The following is an 18,346-nucleotide window of genomic DNA, read 5'->3' as shown; positions in this document are numbered from 1 at the left end:
TAAATAAATAAATAAATAAATAATGCTACATGTCATGGGCAATAAATAAATAAATAAATAAATAAATAAATAAATAAATAAATAATGCTACATGTCATGGGCAATAAATAAATAAATAAATAAATAAATAAATAAATAAATAAATAAATAAATAAATAAATAAATAAATAAATAAACGTGATTAATCACATCCAAAATAATTGTTTGTTTTGACAATTTAAATGTGTGAACTACTGTGCATATTTATATTTAGATATAAAATATATATGTAAGTGATACTATCTCATAGTAAAGTTTAGTCCTGTATTTACTATAAGTATAGTTCTTTATCTGTATTTTTATACTGTATTTACTAACACGAATTAACAATGAACAATGCATTTATTACGGTATTTATTCATCTTTGCTAATGTTAGTTAATGGAAATGAAGTTGTCCATTGTTAGTTCACAGCAAAATGCATTAATGTTAACCAGCATGAATTGGGATTTTAATAATCCATTAGTAAAGGCTGAACTATGCTTAAGAAATGCAGTACAATTAGTGGTGGAAAGAGTACTGAAAAATCATACTTGCTGTAAGTAAAAGTACCATTACTTGCCCAAAAAGGTTGTGTAACTAGTAAAAGTATCTGTTGTAAATATTACTCAAAGTATGAGTGAAAAGGAGCCCTTTTAAAAGTACTCATGAGTAGTGAGTGTTACACAGTAAAAAGCTGATGCATTAACATCTAATTTGTGGATGTGTGTAAACGTTACATTCTGTAGTGCATGTAGTTTTGCCCAGCAGGCACACAACACCATAAGATGGTAATATAAGGTTGGATTTAGGTTGTGGCATCAGGTGACTAAAATTTAATGTCTAGCCAGAGTCTACGGACAATGTTATTTTAATGTCCAATAACAATATCAAATGACGTTGATATTTGGTTGTTTTTAGGTTAGACATTGGACATTGACGTCGTTGGCCTGACATTGTGTTCTGACGTCAGCCCGATTTTCATTTTTAAACAAAATGCAATGTCCCCACGACATTGGGGTACAACTTCAATCTGATGTCATGTTGACGTTTTGTGCCTGCTGTGTGTTTAAGGCCATTTCGGTCATCATACAGTAAACATCTGTGATCTTCTCATCAGTGATATACATCTAAACAGTCTCTGGGTCAATGCGTGTAAATAATTTGGACATCTACTTGGACACTTTTAATGCTTCCAAACAGTTTACTGCAATTATAAATCGGCCATGTCTTGAAGTAGTTCATTATGGTAGGATTTCTTTGTGTGATTTGATTAGACAGGAATCACAGGACTGATTTTTCTAATCTCCACAAGAAAAAATAGAGTAGGGACTGCAAGTTGGAGGAAAGTAGTGGAGTAAAAGTACAGATACAGCACTAAGAATATACTCAAGGAAAAGCACAAGTACACATTTTTTAATCTACTTAGTAAATTACAATTTCTGAGAAAAACTACTCAATTACAGTAGTTTGAGTATTTGTAATGTGTTACTTTACACCACTGAGTACAGGAACTGTCCATCATTAGTATAAATCAACTAAAATTAACTAATGAAACCTTGTTGTAAAGTGTGACCAAAATCTTTTTCATTTTCTATGCACAAAATGATTTAGAAATGCACTTGTGTTACAGCATTATGAGATTTATTATGTTACTTTTATACTGCACACACAAAAATAATATATACAATTACATTTTGGCAGACCATTTTAAATCACATGGTTCATTCTGTACGTATAATCAATTATAATATAATATATTTATATCTAATACAATCTGTTTGTTAGTTGACAGAAACGATATATCACAACAACAAAGGTTGAGTCCAAGGAAAGCACAACTGGAAAACCGTAATATGCTGGGGTAAACTTTATCTTAAGGTCTCCTTGTTACAGTTTTATTACACATTTATGTTCTGAGTCATTCATTAAGCACTTACAAAAGGGTTAGTGTTATAGGAGCAGGGTTTAGGGTTAGTTAAATTCACATAACAAAGAGACTGTAAAATAAAGTTTCTCATAGTTGCATTAATATTGCTCATCCATAACTGTAAAGGTCAGTCACATGATCTCATTGTATAATAATATAACTGCAGTGGACTAATACAGTGTAATACAACACCGCTAAAATCACATCTGCTTCACACAAACACGTTTCAGATATTTCAGATGCACAACTATGTAAACACCAATTTAATCTGCAAATATGATTGCATGCCTAGTTGGCTATACAGTAGTTGAATATCGTTCTAACATTTATTTCAATGCTATAGAACTTTACACAAAGTACAAAGAAACGTCTTATGCAATACAGTCTGGAAAGAGCCTGAAATAGTGTCAATTTTCATATTTATCCAAAGTTACACAGAAAAGATAGGAAGAAGACTGGTTGGAAGTGTTTGTGAAAGTTTCCTTCACTGAGGCAGAGCTTTCAGGATGGCGTTCACCTCTTCTGCTACAGCCGTCAGTGCGAACTCAAATTGATCCTGAAGACAGAAAAGTAGAAGAAGCTCAGCTACGCAGCTGAAAAACCATTCCACACCAAGCACAACAGACACCAGTGGTACATTTTGTAGACTAGAGAAAAGTGGACTTCAGTCCAACAACAGTCAGATGTAATAACTTGTTGAAAAGTACATTTAAAATGTTTGTGTACGCTGCATTTGTATTTAAAGCTGCAGAGAAAATGTGACTCAACGTGCTCTGTTCAAACCATGACTCAAACAGTTTCTCATCCCTGAGGGCCGGCATGTGAAGATCGATCATTGTCTGAAGAGCAAGCCTCAAAACCAGCGTTTGAAACTCAAGCCTCCCACTGCAGGCCATGCAACAAACCAGGCTGAAGTGGGCGTTAAGTCAGATGCAGAGCTTCACAAAACAAGAAACGGATACAAATCCCTCCTGAATTAACTTTATATGCACTTTTCAGTCTTTTCAACCACCATAATTTAGTCTTTAAAAAAGCAGGTAGTTTAAAGTCAAGGTAAAGGTTTGTGAGGCCAGTAAAAAGCCAAAAAGTGTGAATACATATACAGTTTTATTACTTCAGTTCATAGTGATTCTGCTACAAAGCTTGCAAAATGAACCCTAGTCTTTAAACACAGATTTGGGATAAAATTTGGGCAAAACCTAACTCTAGGATCTGTAAACATGGACTGCAAACTCAGATTTATGTTACATAAATTTTTTTTTTGGCAAAACTAATATAAATTGAAGGTGAATATCAATCAGTCAAATTGTTTGTGCCAAAAACCATTACAGATAATCTTTCAAGAAGATATTTAGAACATTTTATACCACAAATATGTAAAAAAAAAATTATTTTTTGTTTGTAATGTGCACTGCCAAGAATTTAATACTCTAATTTATCTTTAAATTAAACTTGTTCAATATTTAGCTTTATATATTTTTACTTCCAGATTCCAGATTGTCAACTAATTACATTAACCAACCATACATCAATGGTAAGGATATTTATTCAGCTTTAATGTGATGTATAAATCTTTAAGAATTCACACTTATTACCGTTCAACCTAAATGTAACTAAATGGTTGAGTTTGTTCTTATTTCACCCAAATTTGTGTTGATTTTTTTTTAAAGCGTGCAATAAATAGATTTACTAATTTTAAAAAATCTAATTTAGAATCATTTATGAGATGACTTGGAAAGAAAAAGGCAACTGTCAAGTGGATGTGTAAATGTGCGCATTTTGCCACTAGATGGTGTCACATTAATGCCTTAATGTACTCCAGACTTGATGAAGTATGGCTGTGGATATTTATCAGATCAGTCAAGCTGTTTATGAGGTTCTCTTCCAGCGTAAACAAAAGCCGGAGAGCTCATGTAGCCGCTAAAGTACAAAACATTCCTTTTCTGGGCCAGGAATGAAGTGGCAGAGTGGATTTTAGCAGGCAGACCAATTTCACACACCAGTTCCTGCTTTGAGAATGTTGTGAACAAGGAGGGCGAGAGGCTTCCTTTGGACATATGTTGCCTTTGAGCAGCGTAGAGCTCAAGTATTGACTGAGCAGGCCAGTACAATGAGGAAGGCAATTACTGTACTATACAGAGCAGAAATTAGCAGATTTAACAAACAAATCAACTTGAGAACAACAGGGCTTAAAGGTATAGTTCACTCAAAAATTAAAATGTACACTAACCACAGCTGGAATTTTTTCTTCTGTTAAACAAAACAGATATTTGGGAGAAGATATTTAGAAGAATGTTGAAAATTGACTTCCATAGCATTTTTCTCCTTACTATGGAAGTTGATATCTACCAGTTTCCAACATTCTTCAGACATTCTTTAACAGAAAAAATAAAGAATCCCATAAGGGTTTTTAAATTTCTGGGTGAATGATACTTTAAGGACAAATAATGAATGAAATTAATGCATTAATTCTCTTTCCAGTGAAACATTTCATGGTTAAGATAAAACAGCTAATCTAAACTTGCACAAAAGCAATCATTAGTTTAGATTGTTCAGTTTATATATGGATATCACTGAGTCAGAAACATACTATCACAAATTGCAGACTAGCTTAATAAACAAATTTTTTCTCCCATCATATATTTTGATTGATACATATTTAACTATTTGATAGCTCATCAAACCCATCGAAATTTACTGTCTGCTAAAAAAAGGGTCTGGAATTCATCTAAATGCTGTGAATTTTTCAAACACAATGATATATGAGCAAAAAATAGACAGCTGATTATTCTGTAAAGTAGGTTGATGGCTCCAAAATATCATTCACAAACCCAAATACATTAAAAATGAACAGATTATGTCAGAACTCCAAATATACTCATAAACCGAAAGCTACCTTTTCAACACAACCACAGAGCTTTAATATCTATTAACAGCCGCTAAACAGGTGTAGTAGTCAGGTCCTTATCTTCCATAAACAGCAGCTAATGTAATTCAGCATGACTCTGAGGAGGAGACTGTCATTTACTCATCTTGTTATCTCATAACAGGAATAAGCTTAATATATGTTTCTTTAGCATAGTTTACACAAAGAAATGAACCATATTGATACTGTAAAGCTGGAGACTTTGTAAACCCTTATGGCTGGTGTTCAAAATGTAGCTTGCGGCATCAACAGGACGTATTTGTCATGGTAGAAGTGATCAATTACAAGTTAATTTTCTGAGCCTGGCTTTTGGCGCTGTATTGACTATGTGGTTTTAGATTACAAATCGATGTTAATTGTAGCAGTGTGGTTAGAGTCGTATTGTACAGGACATACAGCATCAGGAGGATTTGTGCAGGTGTAAAGCTCTAATGGGACAACTGACTGAACTGTTCCTTCTTGATGAGGTTACTATGGTGTTACATTAAACAAGTAATAGCAATGCTTTGTGTGCAAATGTTCATGTATTAATAGTTTTCTTTTTTGCCAATGTGGTAACAGATTATAAAGAAACATCCTATGTTGTCTGTGAAAGGCTGTTGACATTTTATTTATATAAAGCATTTGGGACATTTTAGGCAGGTTGACAAGAATGTGACAAGAATGTAACTTTTAAGCACAAGATCCTCTTTTCTGACACAAGAAATGAATGCTTAATGTTTAAGATTATACCAAAAGAACGATTCTGTATGTAATTTCAGTGTTTAATGCACATAAAGGCCCACTGTAAAAAGCTTTACTCAAAAAAGTGAGTAAACACATTGTTTTAAAATTATTTGACTTTACTTGAAAATAAAGTAAAATAAAACTAAAGAGCCTTAAGAATGGGTTTTTCAAAATGGTTTAAAGAGCCCATATTATACATGAAATAGGGTCATATCCTGGTTGTAAGGGTCTCCAACAACAGTCTAATATGCATGCAAGGTCAAAAAACACTTTCATGGTCTTATAATCTGCATTTATTTTTACCTAATTATCCCAGCGACTCCTGTATGAATCGTCCAGTGATTCATTTGTTCCCAAACCCCTCCTTAGCGCGGAGCTAATCTGCGCTGATTGGACCGATGACAGTCTGTCGCGATTGGTCGACTGCCTTCAGTCAGAGAGGGAAATGGCCAATAGCTAATCAGCAATTTAAAAAGTAATCACAGTTCATACACGCTCGATAGTATAGACGTGGATTTTAGCTGCCACACTATGGCGAGTGGATAGTGCCACGGATAACCGAACGAAGGAGACAGTCGTGTACTCGCCATACCACACACACACAAAAACACACACACACCTCCGGATGACAACGCTCCCGCTTCCGCCCGCACCCGCCAGGTTTTAGCCTGAGAACCCGCTCCGTTTTCTGCCCGCCGCGCCCGGTCCCGCTAGAGCGGAGAACACAACCAAAAATCACCCAGTATACAGTCCAGACAGCCAAGCTGTCGTTCGTTCGTTCGTTCTCTCTCTCTCTCTCTCTCTCTCTCTCATACACGCGCGTGCGCACTAACACACACACAAGCACCACGCAGACTCTCTCTTTCTAATTCGCATAGCAATATCCGTGATATTGCTAGACAGCCCGCTCCCGTCCCAAATTAAACCCGTTACCGACCGCTCCCGCGATTTATTCGGAAATTTATTCCCGCGGCTGTCCCCGCGCCAGATTTCTGCGGCGCGGGAATAAATTTCCGAATAAATCGCGGGAGCAGAACTCTAGCACGGAGCTCCATAAACAAACAGCACGCGTCGCGTTTTTAACGTGACTTTGCACGCGATAAGATCAAATATCCAGTTAACCTGATACAGTACACGCGGTTACAAGTAACAAATCACAACTAAATACATTTGCAAGCTAGAGTCAACGAGGCAACAACTTTAATCGCACGTACTTACACTTGAGAAATGGAAGAAACCCATCCTGACGTCCATCAGTTACTCTTTACTGATCCTTCCTTTAACAAACTCAGATGAAGTATTCTTTGTAGCATGTAGCTTCCAGTAGTTTCCAACTGCTTGGTTATAATGCTGAGGTTTCATCTTTGGGTAGAGACTCAATATATCCATCTGCAGTGTGACTTCAATCGACCGGCATGTTTGTGTGCGTGTGTTTGTGGGTGTGCGTGTGTTTGTGGGTGTGTGTCTGGGTTTCTGCGTCAGAGGGCGGGGCCTCAGGTTTGAAATCTCCCGGGTTTGCGCGTGCACGTGAATAACTTGGTTTCGTTCGTACGTCATGGCGAAACACCTAATGAGTCGGTATCAAGGCGACTCGTTTGAAGCACTATGAGTCGACTCTTTTATAGATGAATCAACCGTTTTAAACACTGTATTCTTACAGATTTAAGCCTTAGCTGGATACTTCGCTTCACTTAGAGCTGTGTTACACACTACATGGAGGGGAATTTTCAAAAACCCATAATATGGGCTCTTTAAATGAATCGTTGGGGTAACAAATCTTTAGCCATGTTGGAGTGATGTCGATATGGAACTCAAGCCCCGCCCATTAGTTGCACATGCAGACCCAGAAAAACAAACACAGGAGAAAGAAAAAAAGAAGACAAACACTGTAGCAGATCCAGGTTGAATTATGCCACGAAGACGCTGTGCTCTGAAGTGTGAGGGAAAATTAGTGCTATTTTCCCTACCCAAAGATAAGGCTGTGAGAGTCAGTGGTTGAAGTTTTTTTTTTGCGAAAAATACCTATGAATTATAGCCCCAACCTTGTGCTGTGTTCTCGTCATTTTTCTGACAAGTGCTACAGCAATCTACATGCTTACAACAGGGGATTTATCACTGTTTGTTAAAGGTAGGATCAGAAAAAGGGCCCAAAAGGGTGCCTCAGCGAGATTTGTGGGGGGTCGTGTCATATTTAAAAAAATTCTTAGCAGTGGGCAATAAGGAGAATGATCATGTTGCCTGAGTTTATTTTATCCCCTACCTCAGTGGTCCTCAACCACCGGTCCGTGGATCAATTGGTACTGGGCCACACAAGAAATCATTAATTACGATCTTTTATTTTGAAAAGTCTTTTATTTTGAAAAATTACCATATTCTCTTGCTTACATCTCTGTCACTTGAGTGACCAAATTGAACCCACAAGCAGCTAGCAACTAGAGTTTGCACAAGTTTGTTCTTTCCAATGGAGGTGCGTGGCATGAGCGCACAAGCGGCGTGACGCGCTCACACCAATGAACCCTGGGCCGTAAGCGCACCGCAAGTCACGTGAAAAGAATTGACCAATCAGCTTCAGCTTGTATGGAATATTTACATTTCGGTAAGACTAATTTTCTCAGACAAACAGAACACAAAAACTGCAGTGGTTTGTACTTTTCTCCATAAATAAAACTTGTATCAGAGCGATATCAATGTTTTATCAGCTTGTCATCCTCTGAGAAAACGGTTGATGGCCACAACAAATAACATGCAAGTATTAAATTGTAATAGCCTATATAATTTTTTTTTGCTTATACAGCAGTGTGAATACTGATTATTATGTTATTAAATTTCAAATAGGGCCAATTTAAAGTCCAAAGACTTAAGTTTTTTTCAGTTCCAAATGGGCTACTGATGCTTTGCTTTATATTTTACATTAGGCTATTTTTTGTGCATAAACATATCTAGATATAGTAATAAACATACCGTTTGTTTAAAAAAACAAAATTTTTTTGTCATCATTACTGCAAACTTACATATTTTCCAAGGGAAAAGGGGGTCTCAGGCAAAAAAGGTTGGAAAGCACCAATGTATGGGACTTTGTCAGAGCTTTAGAGGAACTTTACAGTACACAGTTCATGGATCAGTTCCTTTCTACATTTTACAAGTGTAAGTAAGTGTGATTAAAATAGTTGCTTCTTTGTTTTCTCTAGTTTGCAAATTATGTATTTACTTGTACTGTATCTAGTTTACTCTTTATATTCACATATCGTGCTTTATCGTGCTTTTGCGAGTGGTTGGGATAATTAGGTAAAAATAGATACTTATTAGACTGTTTTGTGAAGACATTGAAAGGGTTTTTGACCTTAGCATGCATATCAACCTGATGTTGGAAACCCCAGAACCAAAATGTCACCTTTTAAAATGCATAATAGGGGCTCTTTAAGTAAATAAATTAGCGAATGATTCTTAAAAAAATAAGTCAACTTAATGGTTCCAAGTTACAATGGGGTTACTCACTTTTTAAAGTCAAGTGTAATTACATTTTACAGTGTATTAACAACTATTGTTCCACATGGCCAAATCTGTAGTATGGTCCTAAATACATAATAAAACGATCCTAACATCATTTTTAATTACCTCATCTGTCGACATAATGGCTGTTGAACTGCAAAGCTTCTGCAAACATATTCATTTCACCATGATTGGATACTTTCATGAAAAATGCCAGTTATCTTACCACGGTCATTTTTCTTGAATGTTTATGAGAGGACAGAGTGCAGCACATATTTTATATCTAAACATCTATTTTATATCTAAACATCACTCTCAACAGTGTGGCATTTAGATTTTTTAATCAGTTCTGTAACTAATCAAAAATTCTAATCCAAGGATGAAAAGGAAGAGTATTATGAGTATTTCCAGCAATTGAATCACATTCAGTCTCCTGTATGCATATGCATTGCTGGCTGCAGTTCTTTTAACATTCACGTGTCACTAAGGGTTTCGGAATTTTAAATGTAGATTTTTTGTTTTCTTATAAAACAAATATTTTATAATTTCTAACATTTAATTAAAATAATATTTTTCTTATACTTCAAAATCCTATTTATATATATTTCATTTTTTTCTGACTACAGAACAAAATCTTTAGGAGAGACCCTGATCATCCGTAATCCTGCAGTGTTCTTTAAACAGAAATTTTGACATGAGATCTTACCTTGGTCTGCACCATGCCTGATCTCTGATCTCTCAGGTGCTCCAGCGTAGCAGCAATATCAATCTCTTTAGCACCTGAAACAGAGCCACATAACATGAGTTCAAAGCACTTCACATAATCATAGATCATCTTCGACTCTCTCCAGCCCTTACTCTTTTTCTGTGAAATTACATTCCCTTTACAGTGTTGGACCAATGTTTTACCTCATTTTATCTCATATTAAAGTGATGGAAAAGACCAAAAACAACATTTCATGGGTTATTCTTGAAAAAATAAGTTGTTTTTAAAAAATAAATACAATAGTAGAAGTGAACAGGTCTGTAAATTATATAAAAAAAATCAGTACACATCTACAATGAAAGCTTTTATCTGATCTGATCTTTTGTGAACTCAAACATTTTAGACTGAATCAGCAGTTTTACATAACATTTTTGGATATGAATAAAACAGCGTTGCTAAGATTTTTGGTCAGATAACAAAATTGACTAGGCAGATTTAGCCAAGGGCAGCAGATCATTTTCTAAGATGCACAATATGTTGCATCGAAGGGATAGTTCACCCAATGAAGAAAACTCTGCCATCATTGACTCAAAATCTACATGTCCCAAACCTGCTTGTGTTTCTTTCTTTTGTTGAACAAAAATTAAGATATTTTAAAGAATGTCTGAAACCAGTAGCCACTGACTGCCGTTGGAGTTTTTCAAAACTCCAAAATGATTAAAATCTTTATGTTCAACATAAAAAAGAAACTCATAATGGTTTGAAACTACTTGTAGGTTAGTAAATGGTTAGTACATTTTCATTTTTGTGTGATTGATCTTCTAATAGAGTCTGTGATGGTGTTTAATGCCAACAAGCTCACACACCGAATCAGCACACAGCTTCCACAATTGTAACACTCATGCAGAGCTGTTGTCCTGGTCCAGACAATTGAACAACAGCACCACTGACTGAACCAAAACTGTAAAGTGAATATGAAAATTTTCACATGGTGGTAAAAGTGAAAAGGCTGATTAGGAGAAATCTCCCTTTTTACCTTTAGCTTGAATTACTTTTTTTTTTACAGGTCCATTGTTGTTTCTTCTCATAAATGAGAGGAAAGCAGGAGAGGTCTAACAAGGCCTTATTTCTCATTGATTCATTCATTCATTCTTCAAAAAGAAAAGAAAGACTACCCCCTCCTTTGTACGCAGACTGATGGAGAGAGAGAGAGAGAGAGAGAGAGAGAGAGATTGAGGGTGAAGGAAAGAGAAAAGCAGGAATCCTTATAGATGCTTTCTGAAAGGGAGCGAGTGCAGCTGGGGTTCCAGCCTCAAAAGTGCTCCAATACTTTCATGTCTTAAGAAGTGCGAGATTCCGAAGTTTAGGGGGAAAGAGAGAGTGCGCAGAGGAGGGGGCATCTAACAAGAACGGGCTTTGGAATTAAAACAGCATTCTTCACTAATTTACAATTCATTCCTGGAGATGAAAAAAAGCCAAAGAAAAAATACGACAGGGTGTTTGAGGAAGGAAAAAAAAAAGAAGCAAGAAAAAGAGAGTGTGAGAGAGGAGGAAGACGTGAAGAACAGGAGAGAGAAAAGCGGGAATGGAAGAGGGAGATTTCAGTTGTTTAGGACTTTCTGAGGCTTTGATCACACAAGTGAACACTGGAAAGTGGGCAACCTGGGACCCCCTCCTTCTTCTCAGAAAGCAGACAAAAGGGGAGATGGAGGGGGCCACTGAGGGCCGAGGCTCCGGGCCCCTGACAGCATGGGAAAGAGGCACAAATGCGGCAATGCACTCCTTGCATCTGGCCTTTGATCCCCCATTATGAAAAAAGCTGCGGACCATGATCGGGTCAGGAGTAGGGATGGACTGGTGGCTAGAAAAGAGAAAGACGAGGGGGAGGCAAATGCATGGATGACCTCACCAGATGGGGTCAGGAAGAATGGTGCTGCACAAATGATTCGGACAGGTTATGAAGGCACCTTCTGTCTCCATGCATGGATTCACATGACTTGTTAAACTCTATGTAGCAGCCAGTGTTTAATATTTGCATTTGAAAGTCAACCTTAGTAGCTGATAATGAGAAAAAAATGCAGGTTGACACGACAAAAAAAAAAAAAAAAAAAAAAAAAGAAATCAAAATTTTCTGTCATGTTCTTTTTTCGAATTAATTTTTGGAGATATTTAGTCATTAATTAAACAGCGCCACCCTGCCCCAACACACACTGGGACCCTCATTATATGAATGATTGTGTGCTGTCATGACAGCATGTCCTCATCTCTTACCTTTAGCCATTTTATTCAGAACCATGTCAATCAGGATGTAGGTTCCACTCCTTCCGGCACCATCGCTGCAAATGAAGACAGAAACTCGTTATCGCTTCTGAGAAAAGAGCAGACCTGTCTAAATGAGTATTACAGTGTGTGTCTGCTGAAACAAAAACAAAGCATTCATTTCTCTGTTGTGTTTCAGCCACATTGTTTGCTGTTGCATCATCCTTCAGCATTCACAGAAATTCTGTCAAAGACGACTGCTGTCTTGTTTTTCCTGTTCTTTGCAGAACTAAACTGCATTTGCAAAAAATAAAATAAATAACAAAAAGGAAAGGAAAAAAATCACACGACACAGCTCTTTTAAGAGCAAAAACAAAGAGTCTGAACACAGTGGGAATTTGAAGCGACTTGAAAAGCATTTTAAACTTGTTTTACCTTCTATACAATCTATTAAATTGTGAGAAGCAGCCAAACTCAGACGCAGTTGGATGGTAAACTGCATTTTGATTTGAAATCAAGGTTACTTTTCTAGACGTGCAGCCGAATGTTATGAGTGAATTACTGAATGAGTATGTGTGTGTGTGTGCGCCTGAGCAAAACCCGAGCAAAACCTGAGCAACCTTAGAAAGTGACAGACACACACAAACACACATACACACATACGCCCTCTCCCCCCACACTAGATGGGGGTTTGGGAAATGAGAAAGAACTATTTAGGGAAACTCATCCCTCTCTCCTGATATCATTCTGAATTATTCAGATATGCATGACAGCTGTGATGCCTGTCTTCCCCACAACACACAACATGCTGGTCATTAACCCCTGGTGTTAAAGATCATTTGACCACCATTTTCATTGACACAGTATCTCATTCTCATCCAGTTCACACTGAGGGTGAAGGCCATTCAATTTTTACCATTAATCATACAGACAGCATTCACTGATTTCACCAGAAATAATCCATAGATAAATCAGTTTGGATTCATCTAATACAAGAACCACATACTTTAACAAAATGTATATATGTTACATTTGTATTTGTGTGTGTTCCTTATAACTTGTTTTGTATTGCTGTGGTACTTGCCTGCAATGAACAATTATTGGACAAGATCTGCCCCGGTAGCACTTGTTAACCTTTCTGCAATGACAGAAAAAAGAGGGTGTTAATATTGTGCGCAAGGAAGATTATGGACAAATTCATTTGCCATTTCTGAAATCACTGTTGATATGTGCACATTCAAACATGCAGAAATGCTTAAATGGACACTTTTAGGCCTTCTAAGACATACAGTATCATCTTCAGCAGGACAACAATAATGAAGATTTGTTTCGATGGTTGTTTATATGGTGATTTATACAATGCAAGCCAATGGTTATATGCACTTTGAGAATCCAAGCGACACACTGAGATCTTTCATTCATTCATTTTCTTTCAGCTTAGTTAATACTAAGAATTTACTGCCAACTTAACCAGCATATGTTTTACACAGCAGATACCCTTCCAGCTGCAACCCATCACTGGGAAATACCCATTTAGCTATTCAATTCACCAATACTGCATTTCAAGAGTTCACACTTAGCTGATGATTGATAATAAAGCTTGTTTGGTGTGCTGTCCCGGGAGAGAGCCCTGAGCTTATTAGATCCTCGAGCCCTGGGCTCCCTTCCGTTGCAGGGCGAGAGGGGAGTTTGAGCTCAGGTAGATCTCGATGACTCCCTGTCCTGCTTATTGTAGCTAAGTGTCAGATATGGATGCAGAGAAGGTGTACTTGGATTATTTGTTTAGGGGGCTTGTTTTTAAACTATGGGAGAACACTGGAGAACCCAGGGGAAAACCCACGCGATCACGGGGAAAACAAGCAAAACTCCGCAGAGAAATGTCGCCTGGTTTGGAAGGGAATCAAACCGGGGGCATTCTTGCTGTGAGGCAACAGCGCTAATCACTGGCCACTGTGTCACCCGCTTGAAAGGAGGGAAAGTAGAGTTAGAATATCCCCCATAAGTCGAAGATATTTAGATGAGAAAAGTCTGGTTATTTATAGTGAGTTAAGGATCGTCTGATAGGACAATTAGTCATTAGCTAAAGTTGGAACAGCTGTGAACAATCTTAAGCACGTGATCCTCTCAAAATTTGTTTATAAATAAGCTTCACATCTTTGGAATGCACCCGGAGGAAACACATGCGAACATGGGGAGAACATAAAAACTCAACACAGCAATGCCTACTGACCCAGGTGGGACTTGAACCAGCAACCTTCTTGCCGAGAGGCGAGGGATCTTGTAAAATGAAATGTATACATATTTTGGTATATTTATGTATTTTTCTGACCATGTAGACATTTTGACAACTATTAACTTGCATTGTATGAATCACTGAGGAAAATGGTTTCAGCTAAAAATCTTCGTTAATGTACTACCACAGAAAAGTCACCTAAACCTTAGATGGGCCCAAGGTAAGTAAATCAGCAAATTTTTTATACTTCTGTGAATTATCCCTTTAGTATCAGTACATTACTTTTAAACCTGAGCACTTTTTTACACTTGTCTATCAGAATCATTTATAAACAAAAAAGGTCCATGCCAGACAATTAAGACTAATGGAAAGGTTGTTGAATCCTCCACATTTTGACAAGCCATTAAGGAAATGATGTGTGGTGAGGTGTCACGATCCAAAACACATTAACCTTGCACAATTATCAAGCTTGCAAAACCAAAAAGGCCTTGCAGGATTTTAAGGCACATGGGTGCTGTTGCCATGGTGATGCACTGTATTAACTCGTATTGTTTCTCTCATCCAAAAAAAATCAAATGAAAAGCCCTGTTTTGTGCATACCTCAAGGTTGACTTGCAAGAGATATTTAAAAACAATTTATTAGGTCAGATCTAAGTACTAATCAGACGATTTCCAAAATCCAGAGAGCACACAATATTTTATTTTAAAAAGATGGCTAAAAATGAACGCTTGTCAAGGAAAACAAAGTCATGTGTAACTTACATGTTTGACTGAAAAGGAAGAAACTATTAAAGAAATATCTTACAAATCATTTTAAAAACTTCACTCTAAAAAAGAAGGTTGCTATAACCCAGGGTTGCCCAAACCAGGGGTGCCCAAAACCAATCTTGATATAGAAATATAGTGGCCTTTGAAATATAGTCACCATGGGTAATATCCTAATTCATTTATTTATATTCATTCAATTTCTTTTTGAGTTAGTCCCTTTATTAATCAGGGGTCACCACAGTGGAATGAACTGCCAACTTATTCAACATATGTTTTACGCAGCGGATGCCCTTCCAGCCGCAACCCAACACTGGGAAACATCCATACACACTCATTCACACACAGACACTACAGCATTTCTTTGGACTGTGGGGGAAACCGGAGTACCTGGTGGAAACCCACACGAGAACGGGGAGAACATGTAAACTTCACACAAAAATGCTAACTGATCCAGCCAAGGCTCAAATCAGCGACCTTCTTGCTGTAAGGTAATCGTGCTACCCACACTTCTAGAAAGGCATGACAAAAATGATAGAAAGGATTCTTGAGGTTAATATACTAATGTCTCCTTTATTTTTTAAATTTCATTTATATCCCAAGGAGATCAAGTTAAAAAAGACGGAGCATATATTTATGAATATATGTATTCAGCAAACAAAACGACTTATTTCTTTAAGTTAGGAAAGTATATGTGCACCAAATATAGGCTGCTGGAGAGTTTGGGGACCTTTTATGTTGTTTTAAAAGGTGGTGGAGTTGAAAATTTTTACTAGAAGATTAGTAAAAGAGATGATATTATATTCTGATGTAAAATACAGAGAAGCCTTTTGTTTTGGTAGTTCATTTGTTTGCTTGTTGATGTTATATATTGTACTTGGAAATGTGTGCGCGTGTGTATGTACATGTTAAATATAATAAAGAGAAATTGAAAAAATGAATTAACACTTTTTAACCCAATTTGAGTTAAATTGGGTTAAAATTGGGTTTGGGTTCATATGTTGGGTTACAACAACCCTGCATTTTTTAAAGTGGGTGGTCAATTACTATCAGAGGAATGCCTAAAGTGTTTTATTTTTAGCAAAAGAAATGTGAAAGATTCATATTCTTAAGACACTAAATGTTATTAAAATAAGGCTGAACACAATTTTTTTGCTGGCTTGTCAAAAAATAATTTGGATAAAATTATAGAATTAAGAAAGAGAGATGCTTTCTACACCAAAATGTTTTTTAAACAGTTTTTTCTTTGCAGAAGTTTTGTTGGAGATGGGGTGCAGAATCATGCATTGGGGCAGTAGGACAGCAGCATGTGCTTTGGGTAAGGCAGAGGGGCAGAAAAAAAGACATGAGTGAGTGCAAGAAACAGGGAGATCTGCTGAGAGAGGGATGCGGGTGAGGAGGCAAGGAAAAATCAAGGGCCTGGAAGAGGAGATACAGTTTCCAATGATCACTTTTGTGACTATGCAACTGGGCTCATATAACTAGCTGCAACATCACAAAAATGACACTGGCAACCGCTAATTAGCTGGCCAACGGAAAAAAAACAAGAGAAGTGAGTGAGGAGCGTTTGACAGATTCAGTGTGAGTCATGGCCGTGTGTGAGACAGGACTGTGTCACAGGCCTTTGGGGAGAGATTCAGAATGGCAACAGAAACCAGAGCAAGTCAAAGAGAAGACCCAGGGTTTCGAATCATCTCGCCAAAGCCTCAATGCTCAAAGTGCCATTGAAACTTTGAGAAAATACTTGGGAATATTAAGTTTCAAAGATCATGTGTCAGTCATCAAGACTGCTGACAGAGGATCAGACCCATGTTATTCAAAGCGTTTCTTAATTATCAGGGCACAAGATCCAAAATCAGCATTCTTAATCTAAATACTTTGTACAAATGATACAGCATTCTTCCCATGATTACAAAGAACAGGATCAGCAAATCTGATGCTTTGAAAATGTCTCCATACATGTTAAAATTAAATTGAACATCCACTGCATAGTTAAAATCAAAAAGAATGCAATGTTCTTACTAGCTAAATGGGGAACAGTTTAGAACATATAGCATACTGCTTCCCTATATTAAAAAAGGATAAAGATTCCTGAATAAAAGCAAACCAGAGTCAACTGATCTGGAAGAAACTGTACAAACACAAATAAGTATAATATCACGAAGCAGACAGTGAAATATAACAATTTTATATAATATCTTTGGTGAAGAAGTGAGATTAGTAAACTGCATGAAAAGCAAAGCAGAACACTAAAGTTCCTTTACTCTGCATGAGCACAAACCAAACTGGAAGGCCAAAATGGATTGGCGCATTGCAATGTACTGTATGTATACACTTGCCGATGGTATTGCTATTTTCTTTACGTTTTTAACCTACAGGCCTTTTGGATAAAATTAGGAAGTTTTACCCATTCTTTCACTACCAATCATATTGCTGAACATTTATCCTTCAACTGCAGAGTTTAATTTAATATGAATTATTGTGGAGGGATTGCAACGTGCTTGCTACTATGCATATATATATATATATATATATATATATATATATATATATATATATATATATATATATATATATATATACTGTATATAGAGAGAGATCTGGGAGAAAAAGCCTTTTTTCTCCATCAAAAACACTTTATATTTACTTTATTAGACAATAAAGGTCAGTGACAATAACTTAATGTGGAATCTATGTATACTAACCAAAACAACAAAAGCAACATTTAATGAAAAGTTCACCAAAAGTTAAAATTTTATTCACCACTTACTCACCCTCATTTGTTCCGATCCTACATGAGTTTCTTTCTTGTGCTGAAGATAGAAGAAGATATTTTGAACAAGATGGCTGATGACGACCACCAATATCCATAGTAGGAAAAAATACTATGGAAGCCAATGGCTAGCTTTGACTGTCTGGTGACCAGCATTCTTCATTCTTTGTGATCAACACAAGAAAGAAACTGGAACAAATGGTGGGTACACTAAATGCTGACTGAACTTTAGATTTTGGGTGAACCATGCCTTTTAAAGCCCAGTGAAATCCAGCATGTGGACACATACCTGCGGAAGTCCAGCAAGGTTCTAGCAGACTCTGGAACATTCTGGTCCATCCAGGACAAGAAGTGGAACTGGGTGACTGTGCGGGTCTCATTAGTCTGGACATTCTTCAAGTAGAAACTGCGCACCAGGAAATCATCACACCAGATATGCTCAGATACCAGATTAACCTTCAGGAATATAAGGAGAGTATGAGTTTATTTTAATAACAGAACATCCATACTACTGCTATTAGG

General features: G+C 36.9%; 1 protein-coding gene and 1 non-coding gene across 4 annotated transcripts in view; both read right to left on the bottom strand.

Annotated features, from left to right (window-relative positions):
- Positions 1-1,639: 1,639 nt before the first annotated feature.
- Positions 1,640-18,346, bottom strand: part of ptprn2 (protein tyrosine phosphatase receptor type N2) — a 283,469-nt gene continuing 266,762 nt past the window's right edge. For 2 of the 3 annotated variants that reach the window (XM_021477405.3, XM_073906198.1), the window contains 5 exons: positions 18,114-18,280; positions 13,138-13,191; positions 12,066-12,130; positions 9,795-9,868; positions 1,640-2,503 (listed from right to left, as the gene is read on the bottom strand). In XM_021477405.3, the coding sequence (XP_021333080.2) occupies positions 2,432-2,503; positions 9,795-9,868; positions 12,066-12,130; positions 13,138-13,191; positions 18,114-18,280 (432 nt within the window). In that variant the 3' untranslated portion in view covers positions 1,640-2,431. 3 annotated transcript variants of the gene reach the window in all.
- dre-mir-153a (microRNA 153a) lies at positions 16,487-16,567 on the bottom strand. The gene has a single exon (NR_030097.1). It is a non-coding gene; the product is annotated as a microRNA 153a (primary transcript).

This window comes from Danio rerio, chromosome 7 (assembly GCF_049306965.1).
Source record: "Danio rerio strain Tuebingen ecotype United States chromosome 7, GRCz12tu, whole genome shotgun sequence".
In the NCBI taxonomy this organism is placed as follows: domain Eukaryota; kingdom Metazoa; phylum Chordata; class Actinopteri; order Cypriniformes; family Danionidae; genus Danio; species Danio rerio.
Note: the sequence above shows the minus strand (reverse complement) of the source record. Positions and strands in the feature narration are given on the sequence as shown.